The 21112-nt window shown below is 55.2% G+C and overlaps 1 protein-coding gene across 1 annotated transcript in view; it reads right to left on the minus strand.

Moving 5' to 3' along the window:
• ZMIZ1 (zinc finger MIZ-type containing 1) overlaps window positions 1-21112 on the minus strand; it is a 102846-nt gene that overhangs the window by 71292 nt on the left and 10442 nt on the right. The window contains exon 3 of the mRNA XM_065894046.1: window positions 18023-18128. Coding sequence (XP_065750118.1) covers window positions 18023-18128 — 106 coding nt within the window. The remainder of the gene's footprint in view (window positions 1-18022; window positions 18129-21112) is intronic.

Genomic DNA, 21112 nt, shown 5'->3' on the forward strand with positions numbered 1-21112 from the left:
GAGGTATGTAGGCTGAGGATGGGGAGTTGTAAAGGGGATCCCACACTGGTAGGCTTATGGTTTCTGAGGCCCTTTCTGTTTTGGGGTGCTGTGATAGGTGAGAGGAGAGGAAGGGTGCTCGAGAAGCATGCCCAAGCACCTCAGCGCATCCTGGGCAGCAATACAGCCGTTTTATGAACTTCCTAAGCCCATTAAGGCTCGCCAGGAATCCAGTGTCACCTGGTGAACTTCCCACCCTCCTCTCCTGCAGTCCCGTGTGAGAGGACACGCTCCCAGGTGCCTGCTCCCTTCTAGCCCTGTACTCACAGCCCATGGCAGCCCAGGGGGTCTGGTGACTCCCCTCACACCTGCAGTGTGGTCCCAGGTGTCCCCCACCCCCGGGGGGCTCTGGACGTGAGCAGACAGGCCACGAAGGAATGTCTGGGGAAAATCCAAAGTGGCCGCCAGGGCAGGGCAAGGAGTAGGAGGCCTGATGTTGAAATCAGGATCCTCAGAGCTGAGCCTGGCAGGCGGGAACAGCACACCCCTTAGCCTGGAGGTCAAGGTGTGCTCTCCCCTCAAATTCACACACCAGTCAAAGTGTTGAATAGTGGCTGGGTACCAGTCTGCAGCTGGGAGGAGAAACTGCCACAAATCCAAGGGTGGCAGGGAAGCGGAATCCCACCCTCGGTGGTGGGGGGGTGGGTCTTGTCCAGGGGGAGAGGAGCCAGGACCCCTGTGATGAATCTGAAAGGTGGGACAAGCCATGGGCTCACAGTTTGGGTTGGGGCTGTCAAGGAGGGAAAAAAATCAGCCCTGGGGATCTCAGCCCTGAAGTTTGGGGCTAAGCACACTGCCTCTTCCCTGCCTCAGTTTCCCCATCTGAGATGCATGCAGTATTTTGGGATGCATGGTAGGAAGACACAACTCTGAGAGCAGCACTGCTACTGCTCCCCCGCCAGCAAAGGGAGCCCACGCCCCCGTCGGGCCCCGGACAGACCCGGGAGTGTGGTGTGTAATTGAATTTGGCCTAATTACCTAATTGTCCTGAGGAACAACCAGGACCGGCAGAAGCCTCAAGTGTTGGGGGTGCTTGGAAGCTAGGAGCCAAGAGGCAGCCTCCAGATTCCCTAGGCGTTCAGGGGGGCAGTGCCAGCATCACCACCTTCACACCCCTTAACCTCTCAGTTGCTTGGAGCCCTGGGGAGCAGGTGGCAACTGTTCCCATTCTACAGGTGAGGAAACTGAGGCTCAGAGAGAAGCATTTTGCACAGAGCTACCGAGTCGGAAGAAGTAGAGAGAAAATTTGAACCCACATTCCTTCTGCACCTGGGGCCTCTGAACGTGCTGTTTCCTCTGCCTGCAATGTCTTTCTCTGTCCTCGTCTTCGGGCAGATTTTCTCCTTGGAGCCTTCCTGCAAGGGTCATTTCCTCGAGAAAGCTTTCTCTAAGCTCCCAGACTCACGGCCCCCTCCACGTGTCTTTTTGTAGGGCCTGTCACAACGATTACATCATCGTCGGAGGGCATTTATTCGAAGTCTGTCCTCTCCATGGAGCCCTGAGCTCCTGGAGGGTGAGGACCACATCTACCTCACTCACACTGTCCAGGCATCCAGCATAGGCCTGGGACGCTGTGGTACTCAATTCACGTTTGCTGAATGAATGGATGAGTAATCTCTAAATTCTGTGTTTTTTCTAGATGCAATCTGCTGGTTTCCTGCTATCACTGGACTGGGCCTTGGGGGTGGGGGTGTCATCTGCAAGGACTATTACACCTGGGGCTATGACAGGGGTCTCGCAGAGTCGCAGGGGAAGGACAGAGGGGCCACTCTATGAGGCCCCGAGCTGGGAGCTTCAGATCTGACATCCCACCACTGGGAGATGAAGGGACCGGCCCACGGTCACCCAGGCTACAAGCAGCCAGAACTGGAAGCCAGGATTCTGAGCCTGGGACCTGGCCTCACCACCCCCTCACCATGCTATTTTCAAATGGCAGACTGAATGAACGAGGCTAACAGACAGAGACACGTGAAATTTAAGCCAAAGAAAATCATGTGAAGAGTGGAATTTCAGGTCTTGTGAAACAAGGCAGGAGAGAGATTATTAGATCCCTCCACAAAGGTAGCTGCCCATTGGGCTAATTCACAAGGCAGCCCTACTCCTGGGATGCATCCAGGCCTCCATTCATCCAGGCTCGGGGTTGTCAAGCCTCCTTCCTTCTTTTGGGAGGCGGTCTGACCTGGTACCCAGGTGTGCAGGAGCGGGACTGCCTGGGTCGAATTCTAGCCCTGCCACTTGCTAACTGTGTGGCCTTGAACAAGTAATTAACCTCTCTGAGTCTCCGTTTCTTCTTAATATCTTTATAAAGATGAAAGGAGAGGAAGTCTCTGCAGTAGTTTTGCCCGGCACCTGCAACATGGTAAGAACTCAATAAAACTTCACTCCTTAATTGATTCATCGTACTAGGAAAGTAATGGTAGTATTAGAAGCAATAGGCCAGTGTGAGTAATAGAAATAGGAGTAACAGTAGCTGGCATGGGAGTAACAGTGCTACTGGGAGTAACAAGAAGAATATTAGTGGTAAGTACCGCATCAGGCCGGTCCTACTGCTGGTATGATGAGGGATGCTGGAAGATTGCTCCCTCTCTCTGTGCCAGTCTCCTCTCAGATAAAAATAGGCCAGGTGATCCTGAAAGGCCCTCTGCACGCTGACATTCACATCAGAGAGTAACAGTAGCAATTAAAATGATACTACTACGGATACTTACTATTTATACTTATTATATACCCCCTGTACTCCAAAAGGGCACTGTCCTCCTTCTTCCCCTTCCCTCTCCACTACACAGTATCCTCCGCCCCGACCCAGTCTTCTTCCTCTCGCGGCTGATTTTTGGGGACAGGGTACTCTTCACGCACGTGTTTTGCCTCAGGTACTGGGATATGGCAAATGGACACCAAGTCCTCACTCCGTGCGAGGCACAGCTTCCCCTGCACCATCTATCTAATCCTCAACATCTCAAACACCACAAACAACTGGGAGGGATATATGGTTATCATCCCTTGTTCCCTGATGCTACCGCTAAGGATCAGAGAGGTTATGTCAGTTACCTGAAGTCACACAGCTTGAAAGCAGGGAACAGGATGCAAACCCAGGGTGGCCTACCTCCGTGGCTGGACATGCCACGTGGGTGATTTCTATGCTTCAAAGGTCCTGTCGCCCCACTGCCACCCCATTCAGGTGCCCCTCACTACCAACCCTCCCCTGCTGACACGGCACGACACTTCTTTCTGTATTCTATGAAGATGACACACTCCCATGTACTCCACAGACAGACCCTTCCTCTTCCCATCAGTCATGCATCCATCTGTCCCCGCTTGATCCTCAATGATTTAAGTTCCATGCCTCCACTGGCCACCTGAGAGCCAGCCCTCAGGCACGGCTGGACTGGCCAGCAATGGGTCTTCAATAAGAGGTAATCGATGACATTAAAAGACTCGGGAGAGTTCTCGCAGAATTGGAAGCCCTGGCAGTGGCGGGTGTGTGTCTCACACGGCCTCAGGTGGCCCCCTGCGTGGTGGCTGCCCCGCTGGGGGTGCTGGGCTCTCTGATCCCCCAGGGCCACCCTGTAGTTTCCGCCTCCTGGCTGTGTGGACATGTGGGTCTTCCAAGCTGAGGAAGCCCCTTCCGCACAAGCAGGGGGCCTGGGACCCAGACCCCGAAGTCTAGCCTTGGCCAGTGCTTGGGAGGGAACAGACCCCACAGATGGGGTTACCTCCCCCCTCCCTGTCCTCTCTCTTTAGAGGGGCAGTGCCTTTCTCCTCTGTTGTTTTTCTCCTCCCACAGTTCTGTCTCCACTTGGGGTGGGAGGAAAGAACCAGATGCAGAAGCCCTGTCCCAGGGGGTGGGCACAGCCGTCTCTCCCCTGAGACGTTGAGGAGCGGCTCAGGGTCAAGCACACAGGGCGGGGCGCCTCGCTGCACTCGCAGCTTTCCCATGCAGCTCGATGGCACACCAATTTCCTGCCGTCTGTGCCTGGGGAGGGCGAGCTCCCATTTTCTCTCTTCCCAGCCCCGTTTGCACAGACGTGGGCCCTTCGCACACGCAGGCCCCTTGCCTCCCGGCCTCCCGGCAGACGCTTTATTGGGAGGCAGTGATTCTAAACATCTGGGCCGCACATCTGAGAGTGGGCTCAGGACCACACAGAGCCTGGAGGAAATGGGAAGACCTGCCATAATGTCACCTCCTCGGCTGAGGATGCTCGGGAGGGGGACAGCACCAAACAGCAGCAGGCATTTCTGGGGGAGCCCAGGGCTCGACAGGGGCTGGACTGGGCGGTGCATCCGAGGACAGTGAGCCTGGGGCCCAGAGTAAGGGGCTGCAGGTGACACCTAGGCAGAGATGAGCTGCAGCCAGTGGGACCAGTGGTGCATGGTGCTGTGGTCCCAAGGGGAAAGGCGGGGAGACAAAGGAAATGAAGGAGAGAGGAAAGGAGAGGGGAGAAGGACAGTGAGGGAGAGAGAAGAAAAGGGAGGGAAGGAGAGAGGGTGGGGGGGGTGAGACATAGGTAGAGGAAGAGAGAGGAAGAGAGAGAAAGAGCCAGAAGGACAGAGAGGTGGAAGATTATTTTATCTTGTTCAGCATAGAGGCCACACGCTTCCAGGCAATGGAGCCACCCCTGACAGCCCACCAGGAGAGAAGTGTCCTCCCAGAGGATGCACTGTGGACACAGATGGACCCAGCTCTGATCTCAGACCAGCCACTCCCCAGCTGTGTGACCCTGGGCATGGACTTCACTTTTCGGAGCCTCAGTTTCCCCATCTGGAAAAGGGGCCAGAGCTCACCTTCGTGGGCTATTGTAAAAGTCATGGCGCTCACCTGTGTGAAGTGATGGCAGAGCCCACGCTATCCCTGAACTGTCCCCGGCTTTTCCAGCTGCTCCGGGCTGGGAGCTCGCTGCTGCAAGTGGCTGGCCCCCAGGGGGTTCTGCACACCACCACCCCTTCAGCTTCTCCCTTGGCTGATGTGGGTCTGTTGACATTGTGTTTTTCCTAAGCTGTCCAGGTCTGTGAGCTCCTTGCAGATACACACAATCTCTAGGGTTACCTAAGTGCAGCTCACAAAATCTGCATATAATAGATGCCCATGCACGTCTGTTGAAGGGGTGAATTAGTTTATCCTTTGCACCAAGTTTCTGCTGTCATTTTAATTATGTGCCTGTTTCAAAAGCAGAGTCCTAATTTTTCCCCCCAGTAATTCCTGTTTCCTGCCAGAGACAATAGTGGCTCTTCATCCCAAACAGGTGAGACAGGGTCCTTTGGAATTCCCTACAGGAGTCCAGCCCCGGGCAGCGTTTCCCACCTGGCCAGTCTCAACAAGCCAGAAAATGTGCCTAGGAATATAATGAAGCATCTGTTAATAGCTCTTCAAGGAAAGTCATTGGCTAGAGTTCCTAAGCTCTGGAGTCTGCTTCTCTCTGGACCCAGGAATAGCAAGGGCAGGCACGACTGAGACAGCGATGATTCCTTCCAGCCACCTGCCTGGCCGCCACCCCGTCACCAGTGAGGGGAATTACCACCTTGCAGAGCTTCCACTGCAAAACACAAACACCTGGTTGCCCGGGCAGCACCTTGCCACAGTGACGTGATCCAGATGGTCCCTCGAGAGGAAGCTGGGTTGCCAAGGAAACAGAATTGCTGCCGCTCCAGCCAGGAAACCTGGATTCTAGATCCTCTGGACCCCAAGCTTAGAGAAGTGAAGTGATTTGCATAAAGTCACACAGCAAGTACGTTTTAGAGCCTGTGCTGAGATGCAGGACTCAATAATCAGAGCGATACGTACGGAGCCCTTCTGAGATGCCAGCCTGAGTTAAGTACTTTGTACCCATTACTTTGTGAGATGCTGGGAGACATGGCTGGGGTTACACGTGGCATGGAAGCCGTACGGAGCCCTTCTGAGATGCCAGCCTGAGTTAAGTACTTTGTACCCATTACTTTGTGAGATGCTGGGAGACATGGCTGGGGTTGTTACACGTGGCATGGAAGCCGTACGGAGCCCTTCTGAGATGCCAGCCTGAGTTAAGTACTTTGTACCCATTACTTTGTGAGATGCTGGGAGACATGGCTGGGGTTGTTACACGTGGCATGGAAGCGATGGAGCTGAGCTGAGCCCGGGTCAGCCTGACCCTGAAGCCTGAGCTTGGACCCCTGTCCCATGCTGCCCCCTCTTTGGTTTCCAGATCTTGGCTCTGCATGTCCTGAGACCAGCCCTATCCCAACAACTCACTGGACCTGACTCAAGGGCCTCTGAAAGCATGGAGGCCAGGGCTGGGGGCCTGCAGGCTGAGACCACAGTTTCCAGGGCCTGGTCCCTCCTAAGCCCTCACTCTGCTGTGCAAAGTGACTTGGGTAGATTATGAGGGATAAGAGGATGGGGGGCTGTTGGCCAGGGTCTTCCTTCCTGTCCTTGCTTGCCAGATGGGCCCTGGGGACAGGCTGAGTGTGACACTCACAATGAGCCTGATCCCTGAGAGAGAAGGCACAACCCAAGAAGGAACAGAAGAAGGAGCGAGGCTTGGAGTTGGGGCAGGCAGGTCGACACCCTCCCCCTATTCTCTTGCTTTTTTCCATCTTCTCTTTAGTCTCAACTATCCAAACGTCTATCCAGTCAGAGCCATCTACCCAGTCTTCCCTCACCTTGTTATAACAAGGATTGGAGTTACTCTGGACAAGTGAATAAATCTCTTTGTTCATCAGTTTTCCAATCTATAAAAGGGGCTGGTTCTTCATGTGAATCAGCACTGATGTTCATAAAATACCCAGCACAGAGCCTGGCATGAAGCAAGAGCTCAATAGATGGTCCTTTATTTTTTTAGTTTTATTCTTTTGGGGCCGAGCCGTGCGGCATGCGAGATCTTAGTTCCCCGACCAGGGATCGAACCCTTGCCCCCTGCAGTGGAAGCGCAGAGTCCTAACCACTGGACCATCAGGGAATTCCCAATAAATGGTACTTTAAATGTGACTTTCTCTCTTGAAAGAATTTTGAGAAGGACTGCTGGGAGACTTGGAGAAACAGAGGCCCTCAAACCTCCCCAGGCCAAGGCACAAACAGGTTGCTGCTGGGCCCTGTCTAGCCTGCCTCAGCTGGCTCTCTATTCTCCGCTCCTGCACGCTGCCCGCTTCCCTCACTGGGGCCCAGCCTCCTCTTTGTGGGGGAAAGAGATGGCCTCTTAACCCTATGTGACCCTCTGCTGTCTTGGAGACAGCTGTGGCCTTCTGGCCCTGGAGCCTCAAGAAGGGGCCATTCCCTGGCCTAGGTTAATAGGACCCCGCTTATCTACCTACCCACTTGGAGGTGGGTGTGGTTGGCATTGACCTTGGCCCTACCTAAGTAGAGGATCCATATTTTCCAGACCCCAAAACACAACATAGGGGCAGGCACAGGGTTTTGGGCTACCTCCAGGTATGAGAGGCGTCCTAAGAAAGGCCAACACGTTGGAACGTAAGATTGCTAACATGTATACAGCACTTAGTATATGGCAGGCCTCATCCTAAGCACTATACATATGTTGGTTCACTTAATAAATGACTTTTCCAAGGTAACACAGCTGGTGAGTGGAGGGCCGGGTGGTTTTCACACCCCAGACATGCTGGTGCAGAGTCCATGCTTTTAACCACTACTCCTCTCTGTGAAATAGCTGAATGGTTTCTGGAAAAAAATATTTGAAATTGGGGCTGACCACGGAACTGTGACAATAACAGCTGACATGTACTGAATGCTTACTATATGCCAGGATCTCTGCTCCTCACTTTGCAAAAGACCGTGAGTACTGCATGAGTTCAAAGATGAGAGGGTGTCTCACCCACCAACAAGGACAAGTCATTGTCAAATACTTAATATCTCCACCTGCAAGCAATTCAGGTGATCCTGACAAGCTCGCTTGAGTATTAACATGTCTTTCCCAGCATTTAATTGCAACCTGCACATAGAGTAGGGGGCAGCTTATGGCTTCAGGGTTAGATATTCTTGTTTGAATCACAATTCGGACCTTGGTCAAGTCATTCAATCTTCCTAAACTCCAGTCTCCTCGTCTGTAAAATGGGGCAGACATGGGTCTGGGATCATCATGGATGGTGCACACAGTGCCGGGTACTGGGAAAACGCTGCCCAAATATTTGCTATCATCATGATTGAAAGGGGCTATAAATCAGATTCTTTTCCTAATCCAGCTGCCCTGCCCTGGCTCTGTAAGTCTAAATAAACAAGGCTAATGATACCTGCACCATCATTAATTCCTGTGTCTGTCTGTCTAACCCAGAAGGTATTTATAAGGCCATGGCTTGCAATGCTTGCTCTGAAAGTTCCATAACCACCTCGCCCACTTTCTGCCAAGTCCCTGCTCCATGTCACTCTCACACCGTCGAATCCCCTGAAATCCCTCCTCTGGGGGTGAGAAAGCTAAGCTCCAGCTTAAAACCAAAGCTCTGGCTTCCTTAATCCTCTTACCTGGCCCTTTCCTCTGCAGAATTAATTGCTACCCATGGCTTTATTAACCTCTCGGGCGGCCACAGCATCTTCAGGGCACCCTGGGGCAGGTCCTCTGTCCCAGATGCACCTTTGGGCCGGACGGTGGAAGGCAGCGCTCTGGGTGCAACGTTGCAACACCCTGGTGCCTGAACGGCGATAACCCCGTGGCCCTGCATCACCCCAGAGGCTGTGCATCTCCTTGGGGACACCGGCAGAGAAGCAAGGATAGCCAGAGCTCTGGCCCCACTTCTGCCCCTGCTGAGGCCACCTTCCCACCCCTCAGAGCCTCAGTCTCCTCCTCTTTAAATGGGAAAAAGCCCGCCGTGGGGATCTCACGGGGCTGGACAAGAAAGGCCGTGTAAAGGGCTGTGTCTGTGTGTAGGATTACTGTCATGTCTCACCCCCAGAATGGGAGCATTCATCGATTTCAAACCCGAAGAGCAGGGACTGTGTGTGGTGCATTTATATGTGTTTGTGGCCCCCGTGCTTGGCACGGAGTGGGCCTGGCACAAGACGCCTGTCGTTCCCTGCCCTGAAAATTTCTGTTTAGTATTTTTTATTTTGAGAGGCATTCCCACGCCCAGGATTTCATTATTCTTCCCGCAGCCACGAAGGTAGAGATGGTATGGATGCGTTGGACTGGGGAAGAAACTGACGCTGGGGGTGTTGGTGTTGGTGGGGCAGGGCCTGCCCAGGGGAGGTGGAGGTGGAGGTGGAGGGTGGTACCCAGCCCCCATGGCTTTGTCCACGGCTGTCCGCTTTGTCTGGAGCACCCTCAAGTTGGACAAAGGGATGTGGCCCCCAAGACGGCTTAAGGTGGTCACGGGACCTGGCGAGAAAACCACTGCCATGTCAGCTCACTTCCCACGTTTGGGATGTTGCTAGTTCAAGGGGGAGAGGGTCAGCTTCCCAAATCCTGGGCTCCCTTTTTAACGAGCAGAGTGCCGGCCCAGGCACCTGGAGCTACACCTGGATGCAGGGCCAGCTCTTTACTGTCTTTATTTGGACAGTTAGCATCTAAATGTGGCAAGGGGGGCTGGTCCGCCAGGTACGGTGGCCATAGAGAGAAGATAGAAAGTTTCCTTCTCAAATTCCTCTCTTGAAGTCAGAACAAGTAAGCAACAACATGGAGAATACAATCAGAAGAGTATGGCGGGGGTGGGGATGAGGTTGGGATGCAGGGGACGGAAACCGGGTGCCTTGTTGTCGGCACTGTGGATGCCTCCTCACACACCCTCTGCTTACGACAGGCACCGTGGCTCTTCCTGGCATCTCCGCCAAGGTGAGTGCCGAAGGGGTTCATCCACACCCTGACCCCAAGGAGCCCCCAGCCAGTGATGGATGCCAGATGCTGGATGAACACCTCCTCGCCCTGGCCTCTCAGGCTGACTGAGGGGCGCGTTCTACTCTGTCTCCGGGAGCTCCCCACGGCAGGCACAGTGCTTCACAAAACACTTATCCTCCTCCTTCCCTTCCGCGTCTCATTTCTCTGCTTCTCTACTGGTGCTTTCTGGGCTCCTCCTAAATAAATCGCTTGCACTGGAATCTTCACTGCGGGGTCTGCATCTGGGGAAACCCAAACTCAGACACACATCGTTTGACTGAGGTGCCTCCAGGGGCCTCTCCTTCCTCTGTTGCCTCACAGACCCCCATCCCAATCACGTGTGTGGAGTCCCAGCTGGGGCTCTGGACTGGAGTTGTGAGGGTCCAGGTAGGACAAGCAGCCCCATCTTGAGAGGGCTCTGCACGGCCTGTCAGGGTCCCGGCCCCCAGGACCCCTTGCCATGAGCCAATGCCCTCATCCCCCCACCCCCTCTCCTTCCGGACAGGCCAGGAAAGCAGATCTCCACCGGCTGGGCCTTCAGGCAGCCGTGTCCTTGCACACCCTGGCTCTGTGGGGGGAGCCAGCGATGAGCTAACCCCACAGAAGAGAAGGAGGCAGGAAGAGTAGCCCCCCAAGCGAGCAGGGGCCCGCCCCCCAGGCCCTCGGGAAGCAGAGGGCTGTGCTGGGGAGACTGCTGAGTAGCCCGAAGACCAGGGTGCTCTCGCCTCCCCCCACCCCTGCCAACTCCAGCCAGACGCCAGAGGAGCCCAGGGCGACCATCGACCATCCTGACCAAGACAGAATCCATGCTCCCTGCAGAAAATATGGGAAATAAAGCGTCAGCTACCTCCCCCCACCCAGATAGCTCCATGATTTCTAAGCTGACGTTTTGGTATATTCCCTTCTGTTTTCTGCTTCCTCTGCCTAACCAAATGTATATTTTGCTTTTGCACCTGGTCGAGGTCATACTGAGCATGACATTTTGTTACCCTTCTAAAAAGAAATTAGTATTACATCATAAGTATTTCCGGATGGTAATCATTTTTAGGGGACCTCACTTTTAATGGCCACTGAAATACTCAGTTCCCTTTTCCAGGGCCTTGAAGCTATTTCCAAATCTGCCTTCTCTCGTTCTTCCATGGCACTGCCCCCCTCCTCACTGTTCACTCCGGACATGCCAAGGACCATCGCACATCCCTCTCCCCAATTCCTTAGCCCGGGAAGCTGTGTCCACAAACCCTCTGTCACATGAGCTCCTCCCCACTGTTCTTTTTCTCCAAGAGCAGAGTGACTGGGCCTCAGCCCTCAGGGAGCTGGGGGAGGGGAGGGAGCCAGGGGCCACTGGCCCAGGACGACCTACCCCACCTGCTCACACAGGGTCACTCAGAAGAGGGACAGCTCCCTATGCTCCAGATCTAATCACGTGGAGGTCCAAGTCGTGCTTCCAGCCCCGGAAGTCATGTACCTGGTCTGTCTTGTCCCTGTTAGAGCCTCAGTTTCCACCTCTACAAAATGGGTGTGCTGATAAGAGCCCCAGTGGCCTCGCTCACAGCAGTGACTCGACAGAAGGTGAGTGATAAGCAGGTTTTGTCCTTTAAACAGAGCTGACCGCGAGTCAGTTCCCAGGGGCTGGGTGATGAAATCCAGAGCCCTTTCCTGAGCAGGACCTGACCTGGAGTGCAGAGGCGGCCAAGCAGGAGGAAGGAAGCCAAGTCCCTCCCTCACATCCCAGCTCTGCTGAGCTCAGATGTGGTGGTGGGGGCTGGTGTCCAGGAGGAAGTCTGTCCCCGGCCTCGACAAGGCGCCCAGCCGGGTAGCCTGGCATTTCAAGGGTGAGGGCCCACCTGCCGCTTTCTCTGGGGGGAGCCAGCAAGCGTTAATTTGCACCCACCAATCCTGCCTGCTCACTGGGCGGCTGTGAGCCGTTTTTCACGCAGAGCTGCGCACAGCTTTGTCTTAGAGAGACAGATCTGGCAGGATGTCCCTGAATGAGGCCATTTGTCCTCCCCGGTGATGGTGATGGGAAGGCGGCTGAGTGCTATGGGGTGGGCAGAGGCGGAGGGGGTGGAGATAGGCCATGGGGGAGGCGTGAAGGTAGAGATAGGAGCTGGGATGCCAAGAGAGGCCAGGAATGTGACCACCACCGTGGGGGCCTGAAAGCCCCCCATTCAGCTAGGTGGGAGCAAGAAGGATTGTTTTCAACGACAGAGGAAAATGGTTTATGACCTGCCTTCTCCTGCTTAAGGAGTCCTGGGTGGGAGTGATGAAATGACCTGGCTGGCCTCTGAGGTCTGTGCCCCATCCGAGTCCTCCGATGGAGGCGGGACCCTTGCCATTGGTCTCTGGGGTTGGGTCTGTCTCTGAGCCTCAGGGCTGCTTCATAAGTTGCTGCAGAAGCTCCCCGGGGATCGAGGGCTTCCAAGAAGGACCAAGCTTCTCCCGAGCCCCTCCTGAGTGGATCACAGGCCACAGACCGGGAGGGGCAGAGCAGGGGCCCCATCACATTCCTGATTCTTCACTCCCAGGCTGGCCGGGGGCCCAGGGCATGCCTCAGTCCCTTCCTGTGGTCTGCTATCAGCTCCTCTGGGGGCCGTCAGCACACTGGAGAAAACAGACGGGCAGATGTTTGCCAACACACAGCAAGTGATCCACTTTGCCTGGGTTTCCACTCCTGGGCCCGGGGCTCAGGCTGCCGTGCTGGGATGTGAGCGTGTGTGTAGAAAAGAGGTAAGAAACACACATGTCCACAGGGCCCAGCAGGTTTCCAAATTCAGGAAATGCTTGGGGTGTGAGACAACTCGGGAAGCACGGCACTTATCCGAGGGGTCAGCCACCAGCCAGTCCGTGCCGGGCTGGGTCCAAGGTTCCCATTCAAAGGAAGCCAGGCATTTGACTGGACAGTACAGTCTTCCAGAGAGCAAACGTTGGCAACTAATATGCATTTTTAAAAACTGCTGAACGGCCGGACCTCAGCTGTCTGCAGGTCACGTCCAGCCCACAGGCAGGTCGTTGACAACTGCCCTCTGCTTGTGCCTAAGAAGGCTGGCCTCCTCTTCCTCGGAGGTTTCAGGGGCTGCCTTTTCAGCCCTGACCTCTCTCCTGAGTTCTCTGGCCCCTTCTCCAAATGCCTACTGGTCGCCTCCCCCAGGATGCCCCTGGGATGCCCTGGCACCTCCCAGACCTGCGGCTCTCTCCACATCTTCCACTCTGCCAGCGGCCCCACGCCTCTCACCCCTCAGAGGGAGCCCGGAGTCATCATTCAGGGAGGCAAGAGGGGCGTGAGGACGGGCAGTGGGCCACCCAGGCTCTTGTCTGGGCTCTGCCCCGCCTCACTGTAACCTGGGGCAGATCTCCCTTTCTCTGGGCCCTGGGCTCCCCATCCCCTGGGTTCTGACATTCCCTATTCTATTATTTTAACCCACCTCTGGGCTGTTCACAGGGGCAACCAAAGGGACAGAGTCATTCAAGCGTGGACAGTCGCAGAGGCACACAGAGGGCTCTTGGGGACCTTGGACATGGTAACTGCCTGGTGCTTGGTGCCCACGAAGCCAGCAGGCGTGGGCCTCTCGGTGCCAGGGAGGCTGACATTTCAGCACTGCCTGCCAAATTGCCGAGAGCAGGCAGGCAGCGACCGGGGGGCGGGGGGGCCTGCCGTGGCCTGGAGGGGGGGACAAGGGGAGGCACAAGGCAGGTGACCTTCTGGACTGAGGCAGAGGAGGGAGCTGCTGGCCCCCAAGGACCTTCCCAACGAGGAGGATGCTGTCGTGCGTGCTCGTGTGCGCGTGCTGCCGTGTGCGAGCACACAGGCTAAAGGCTGCACCAGAACAAAGAGCTGGGGGCTGGGTATCAGAGGGGCCCACGTGGAGACGCCTGACTTGGCTGTTTGCTGCAGTGTCTGCTCTGCGCTCACGCTCCATCTCTCTCTCTCTCCCCCCCTCTCTCCCTCTCTCCCTCTCTCTCTCTCTCTCTCTCTCTCTCTCTCACACACACACACGCACACCGCATAGCACTGCCCCCAGGCCTGAGCACCTGCTCCAGAGCCCACCAATGCTGGCGCGCACAGCCCAGCCCAGCGCACTGCCATCTCTCCTGACAAAGCACCGCTCTGCTTCTCGCCGCGTGAGCTCATCCCACCGGCCCTCTGGCCCTAGCTTGGCCTCCTGACAAGACAGACAGACAGGGAGACAGAGTGGGAGAAGGAGTGGGGGAGGCAGAAGGGGAGACACACTCACGCACGCACACACACACACGCACACACACACACAGACATGTTCACCGCCACATATACACGCACATACACATCACAACGCAGGGAGAAAGTCAGAGGCAGCGGGAAAGGGAAGGACAGACAGAGACAGACAGCATCAGAGACCCTCAGAGAGAAAGGAGAGGGAAGGACTGGGAGGGTAAAAACTGCACTAGCCAGTGAGGCAGAGTGGGAACCCAGACGGAGACAGGAAGACGGGAGGGCGGAGAGGCTGCAGGAGCTCTGGGGACAGAGCGTGTTCTAGAACTGCAGAAGCCTGGCTGGGAGAGGCCCAGGTGGGCCCCGTAGTGGCCGCTGTGGCCACTGCACACACACAACTGACACCACGGGGACTCTCCCAGCTGTACCCAGAGGTGGGCTTGGGCAGGTCATGCACCCACCCACAGAGCCTCAGGGAAAGAGAGGGTGGGAAACAGCCTCACTAAGGCAGAAAGGGCCTTAGAGAGGTGGGGAACCATGTTGGGAAAAAGAAAGACAGAAGTAGAGAAGGAAGGCCAGAAAATATGGACTTGGCACCCACGGTGTGCCAGGTATTAGCTGGGCCCCTCACTTCCACGCCTGGGCAATTTCATTTAATCCTCCCGGGCAACCTGTGGGATTGGCATATAATCCCTCTTTACAGATGAGGCCACAGCTCTGGGAGGTGGGCAATGTGGAGAAGATGGGGGCCAGTGCTGGAGTTGCTTCTGGAATCTGGGGTCACTGCTGTGTTCTCTGTGGTCTTCACCCCTCTCACGGTCAAGCCTGCCCCCCGTGGACCCTTTATCCCAACCAACGAAACTAGGAGCCGAAGTCTTCCCCGTCAGACTGGTGCCCTGCCTTCCCAAAAGACGGGTCAAGCAGGGGGATGACCGGGACCCTGAGAGCCGTGAGGCTCGTACTTCTCAAGAGGGCAGGCGGCCTGGGAAAGGTGGTTAGTCATGGCTCTTGGGGCTGACCTGGGTTTGACTCCTGATAAGTGAATTCAAGTGACAGCTAAGCCGCAGGCCCTGTTGGGCCTCAGTGTTCTCAGCTGCAGAATGGGTACACTGAGAACGCACCTCGTGGGCCTAGGGCCTATCATGTGACTAGATAGACACATGCATGGGAAAGAGCTCTCTAGACTGTAAAGAGCAGTGCACAACTAGGGGTACAGATGGGGAAGGAACAAATCCCTTGTCTCAGGAGAAGAAGTGATGCTGGAAATACCACTTAGAGGAGGGCAGGGCCACGCTAGAGAGATCTGAGTGAAGCAAAGAGCTCTCCCAAATGGAATAGCTTCTCAGATCCTGGCCCAGGTGATCAGAGGCCTCCTAAATCTCGGTCCCCAACTGGTCCCAGAGTCAACAATGATGCGGTGGGCACAGCTCCAGGCCTGGATTCAGGAGGCCAGGACTTCAAGTCTCTCAGCTCCATCATTTACGAGCTGTGTGACAGCAGGCAAGTCACAAGACCTCTCTGGGCTTCAATTTCCTCATCCATTAATGTAGAAAATACCGTGTCTCACAGAGCTGGGCATTGAAGCAAAATGTGGTAGAGCACCCAGAACGTACTAGCGGGGGTGTGAGAGACCCTTGAGGGAGGGGTTACACATGGACCTAGGGAGCAGCTGGGGTTTCTGGGACAGCCCATTCTCCTGTTTTCCTTCGACCCCTCTGGCCACGCTCTCCCTGTCTCGGTTTTGCCTTTTACATATCCCTTGGAGTCCTCCCTTTGTCTCCACTCCACTCCACAGGAAGCGGAACCTTCCTGGTCCAGCCACCATCATCCTCACCCTGACATCCCAGCCATCTGCCAACTGGCTCCCTCCATCCACACCGGCCTCCCCTGAGCAATCTGTTCTTGTGCAGCTCGAGCGATCTTTGCAAAATTAGAATTTAGCCACGTTCCCGTTACTCTTAGGACAACCCTCAAGACGGGCCCTGTGTGTCTAACTGCTGCTGACTTCTGCCCCAGGGCTCTGGAACCACTGGCCTTCCTTTTAGTTCTGCTAAAAAAATAGCCACGCTTGCTTCTACCTCAGGGCCTTTGCATAGGCTGTTCCCTTTACCTGGGCAGTCCTTCCTCCTTTTCTTCCCCTAGTCAACTCTTACTTGACCTTTGGGTCTCAGGGAAGCCTTTCCCCACTCCCAAGTGGTCTTGTGGCATCCCTGAGACCGCTCCTTCATGGCCCTTATCACAGCTTGAATTTACGCACACAGTCACACATACAGCTGTGATTTTTTTGCATGTCTTTTTTTAAAAGTTGAAGTATAGTTGATTTACAATGTCGTGTTAGTTTCTGGTGTACAGCAAACAGCTGTGATTATCTGGTCGATGATTTTCTCTCCCTCTAGACCAGGCATCAGGAAATTTTCCTATCATCTACTTTCATAAAGAAGGCTTTCTTGGAACTAGCCACACTTATTTGTTTACATATTGTCTATGGCTGCTTTCGTATTGCCTGCAAGGTCTAAACTATTTACGATCTGGCCCTTTACAAAGCAAGTTTGCCGATCCCTGCTCTGGACGGTACGTTTCCCGAGGTGAGACCACATCTGTTTTACCCCTCAGCACAACCCAGCCCCGGCCCGATGCCTGCAAAGAGCAGGCACTAAACAGCGATATGGATGTATATGCTTCTTGGATAAGCAGCAATTTTTACCTTGTCAAAATTGTATTGACTTAAGTTATTATTAAAACTGCAGATTCCATCAGGAACAGACGTCTCTTATGAGATTCCAAGACCGTTTCCTGGCAAGCAGTTCAATACAATAGCGATATCCCAACACAGGCTGGCACGTCAGGGATCTCCGAGCAGCTATTGGCCAATGAGACCTTCACCACCTTTTATAAGTGACGTGCCATCCACGTGCATGGACCGTCATAAACACAGCAAAGCACAAACCCGTGTTCAAGCAATTGTGGGCTGTGCAGACTGATGAAAACCCATCATGAGACATCCTTTAAACGTTTGCATTAAGCTGTTTCTATATACACTCCAAAGAACTGATGGACGGATTCAGAGAAAACGTCTGTTTTATTGTTATACAGAGGAAATAACGGACTTTTTTCTTTTTCAGTGAATTGTTCAGGCTCCATAAAGGACGTTAACAACATCTAGACACTGCTCGGCACTGACCCCAGCAACGTAGGTCTCACCGTCATTCCTGCCTTCCCGAGGAGATACACCGAGGCTCAGAGGCCACACACTCAGCAAGTGACAGGGCTGGGTTGTCCAGGTCTGTTCAAGTAAAAGCTTACACAGCTTCCCCTGCTTTTAAGCAAGGTAATAAGGATGGAGGGACAGGTAAAGCTGCACCTTTAGTGTGCTTAAAGCCCTCACAGACAGAATGCTGCCTGGTACCTTCCGTGGCCTCTGTTTACTATAGAGTCAGCGGGTCCCGTGCCGGGACAGGGTTGCAATGGAGCATACTACACAGAGCAGTCTTTTAGAATCCTGAATGTACTGATTCATTTTTATTTTAATTTGTGTTTTATTTTAAATTAAAAACATCTTGAATGAATGCAGCGGAGCCTCAGGGTTAAGGATGCTGATTCTGGAGTACAGGCCTGGGCTTAAATCCCAGCTCTGCCACTTCTTAGCCGTGTGACCTGGGGAAATCTCTGCAGCTTCTCTGAGCCTCAGTTTCCTGGGCTGTAAAATGGGGATGATCACAGCACTTACACCAAGGGGTCACTGTGGTGATGGAATGAGATGACGTGCATCTCCCTTTAGCCTGTTTTTGGGGTGTGGTGTGCCCCGGGCCCCTTGCTGGCCCTGAGATGAGGGAGAGGCCCTACTTGTGGGCTCAAGAGGCCAGCACGTGAGCTGCTGCTACTCGGGCGCTCACGCCATACCTGGACCAACTGAGCTGCCAGCCAACAGGGGTGGTGACAGCCTTGGGTTTAAGTCCAGTGCCCCACCCCCACTCCCGACGACACCGCGGAGCCCCCGGCCGTCACCTACCGGCAGACTTCGGAGTGAACTTGTCTCGGTTTGCAGCACACACAGCCAGCAGTCTGTAGCCGAGGTCCAGGTCGAACCCTTGCTGAGCTGCCACCCGACTGACCACCTGCCAGCAAGAAGGGGAGGAAGGGCAGGGGTGAGTCACTGTCCACGCCAGGCCTCTGAATCCACAGTGGCAGATGTGCCCAGTTCACAGGCGAGGCGGGCAGGCTAAGGCAGGTCCCCAACGTCAGGCAGAACTGGGACTCAAACTGCCTCGTTCAGTCACTCAGCAAACACTGATAAGCACCTCCTCCATGCCAGGCCCTGGGATCCCGGGCCCTGCCCTCAGGGGTTTCCAGGCCAGAGGTAGGCCTGACCCCAAAGCCCAGGCCCTGCCACTTTCAAATCTGGCCCCATTCTAGGAGCTGGCGGGGGGATGCTGTACTACCGCGTTTTGCGTGGCCCCAGGCCAGGGTCTCTGCTTCCCCAGTGCAGCTCTTCAAACTTCCTCCAAGGAAGTCTCCCACGCCTCCCACCTCTCCTCCATCCCTCACTGAGCTCCAGCAGCCCCCACCGCGGGGCACTCGCTATCATCAAATACTCCAAGCACGGTCCCCACCCAGCCAGCGGCATCGGTCCCTCCTGAGTCAGAGTCTGCACCTGGGGAGGAGCACTGATTTAGGGCTCACCGCTTCCCAGGAGCTCCAGCTTGGAGCTGCCCAACGGACAGCTGAGAATTCCCCAGATGGACACGCCTTCTGCTCCCCAGCTCCGTGCCAAGCGCCCTGCAGCCTCTCAGACCCGAGTCCCCAAACTGCAGGGCTGTCATGCTCAGCCTGGGGTCTGTCTCCAGCGCCAGGCGCTGGCTCTGCATTCAGCTGTGCATTCAGACCGGAGGTCCCACCCATCCCCTTGTGAGCCTCAGATGTGTGGGCTGGAAGTGGGAGAAGCCAGGGGCTGGGAGGGCTGTCGGTCCTAGGGGGTGGGGGGCAGTGAGGTACAGGACGCTCCTGGGGCCCCATGAACGGTTCCACAGGCTCACACCTGTCCGTTCCCAGGCGTCCCGCCAGCCAGACCTGCTCCCTCCTGCCTGGCTTCCTCATTAACAGCCGCCAAATTAGGTTTCCTTATTAAGAAGAAAGGACCTTGGAAAATGGAGTCGTTTCAGGAAGCAGCTGGGGCGGCTATGGCTGACTGGGAAAGGAGTGCTCCCAGATGTGGGGCTCATTCTTCTGAGAAAGGGGAGCCCCTAGAGATCACCTGCTGCAGAGGCGCTCGGAGGTCCTCTGAGGGCCGAGGCTGCCATGGGTTCTGGCCCGGCCCCTGCAGCCATTAGAACAGTTCCCCATTATATGCTTTATATTTTAGGGGTTCATTACAAGGGCTCTAGAGCTACGAAGTGTGGGAAACCCACTTATCTAGGCCAACCACCTCATTTACCATATATGGACACTGGAGGCCCAGAGAGAGTGTCCGTGTTGCACCAGGAAGGAGCCAGTGGATCCTCCCTTCCCAGGACCACCAGAGCCTCTTGCCCTGCCTCCCCACCTCCATCTCCTGGGAGCTCCCTGTGCAGGGAGGAAAAAGGACTTTCTCAGGTTAGAATGTTTGCTCAGCTTCTCCGCTGCAAACAGAAGCCCCTGACGCAGAAGTCGTCTGTCTCCCCAGGCCTCTTTCCCACGGGCTCTATCCGCCCCTGTCCTGCAGTTCTTATGCACCCTGCCCGCCCCCCTTGCACGGTCCGCTACATGCACGCCACGTTCCAGAGTCACTGAGCCATCCCAGGGCCAGGTCTTCTTCAGTGTTAGTCTCACTGTCCAAGCAGAAAAACCAAGGCCCCTAATTCTTTACAGCCTGTTGAGTATTTCAGTTCTGGAGACGGACACCGTACATCGGGGAGAAGGGGTCTGGAAGGGCCACTTCAGCTCAGATGTTGACTGTGGTGCCCTCACTGGTAGGAGAGCCTTGGGGTGGGTGCGAGTGAGCACAGGCAGTCTGTTTGGACTTTTGCATCAGTGAGGCTGCTGTTTGTGGGCTATGTTGACACAGTGCTGTAAGGAGAATGCTCGCTCCCAGGTACGAGGGCTAAGTAAATGTTTCCTTCCTAAGCAGTGAGGTGCCGAATTCTCACAACAGTTCCACGAAGTGTTATTACTACCCCTGTTTTACAGATGAGGAGACCGAGGATGAATAACAACCTGAGGTTACAACGCTTGTTTGTGAGACAGCTAGGATGCAGTGCCAGGCAGTCAGGCTGCAAAGCCTGGGCTCTTTCCACGAGAGGACTTCTTTTTCAGCCCACAAAGGGTTAAGGCCATAACTCCCAACCTGCCCTCAGGCTCTGGGTTGAGGGCAGAAAGGCAAAGGTCCTTCTGTTTGGCCAATACTGGCTAATCCTGTTGCTCTGGTTCCAAGAAAAAGAAAGAAACTAGCTACGTTGAGCAAGAGAGGCCTGGTACTGGTTCTAAGGGCTCTCCTGCAGGCCTGGAAGTATCTGTCACTAAGTGCCCTGAGCCCAGTGTTCAGAAGGGTCATTGGTTCCAACAGTCTCCTTTTACCAAGACAGAGAGGGTAGGGCCTGGCTGAAGGTCACACAGCGCAGGTGTGGCAGAGCAGGCTAAGCTGGACCCTGCGATTCTAGAGTACCTGGTGCAGCCCCTGGCTTCCCCTGGCCCAGTCTAAGGACCCCCGGAAAGTCCGGTGAGGTGAGTCTGACAGACTGTTGTGGGGAGGGCAGGCTCAGCTGAGCAGCCTCCTGTCGCGTTTCAGAGAGGCCTTCTCCCACCCCAATGGGCGTAAAGACCCCTCGGTGAAGACCTCTCCCCAACAAAGGCCTGCAGTGAGTGGCCGCAGAGCTGCTGCCCTCTGCAGGCTGCCTGGGTCCAGCCAGCTCGGCTCGGCCCAGCCCTCAAGGTGCTCCTAAAGGCTGACCAGTGGAGCCTGGCTGTCTGAGACCTAGACCCTGGGGCCCTATAGGTCAGGGAGTCCAGCCCCTCATGCCACAGAGAGGGAAACTGAAGTCCAGAGGCGAGAGAGGGGGCATATTCAAAGGCATGTGACAGTTTCGTTAGTCCCATAAAGGGATGTGTTGTCTTGAAGAGCAGTGAG

The sequence above is a fragment of the Phocoena phocoena genome, chromosome 16 (assembly GCF_963924675.1).
Source record: "Phocoena phocoena chromosome 16, mPhoPho1.1, whole genome shotgun sequence".
Taxonomy (NCBI): Eukaryota; Metazoa; Chordata; class Mammalia; order Artiodactyla; family Phocoenidae; genus Phocoena; species Phocoena phocoena.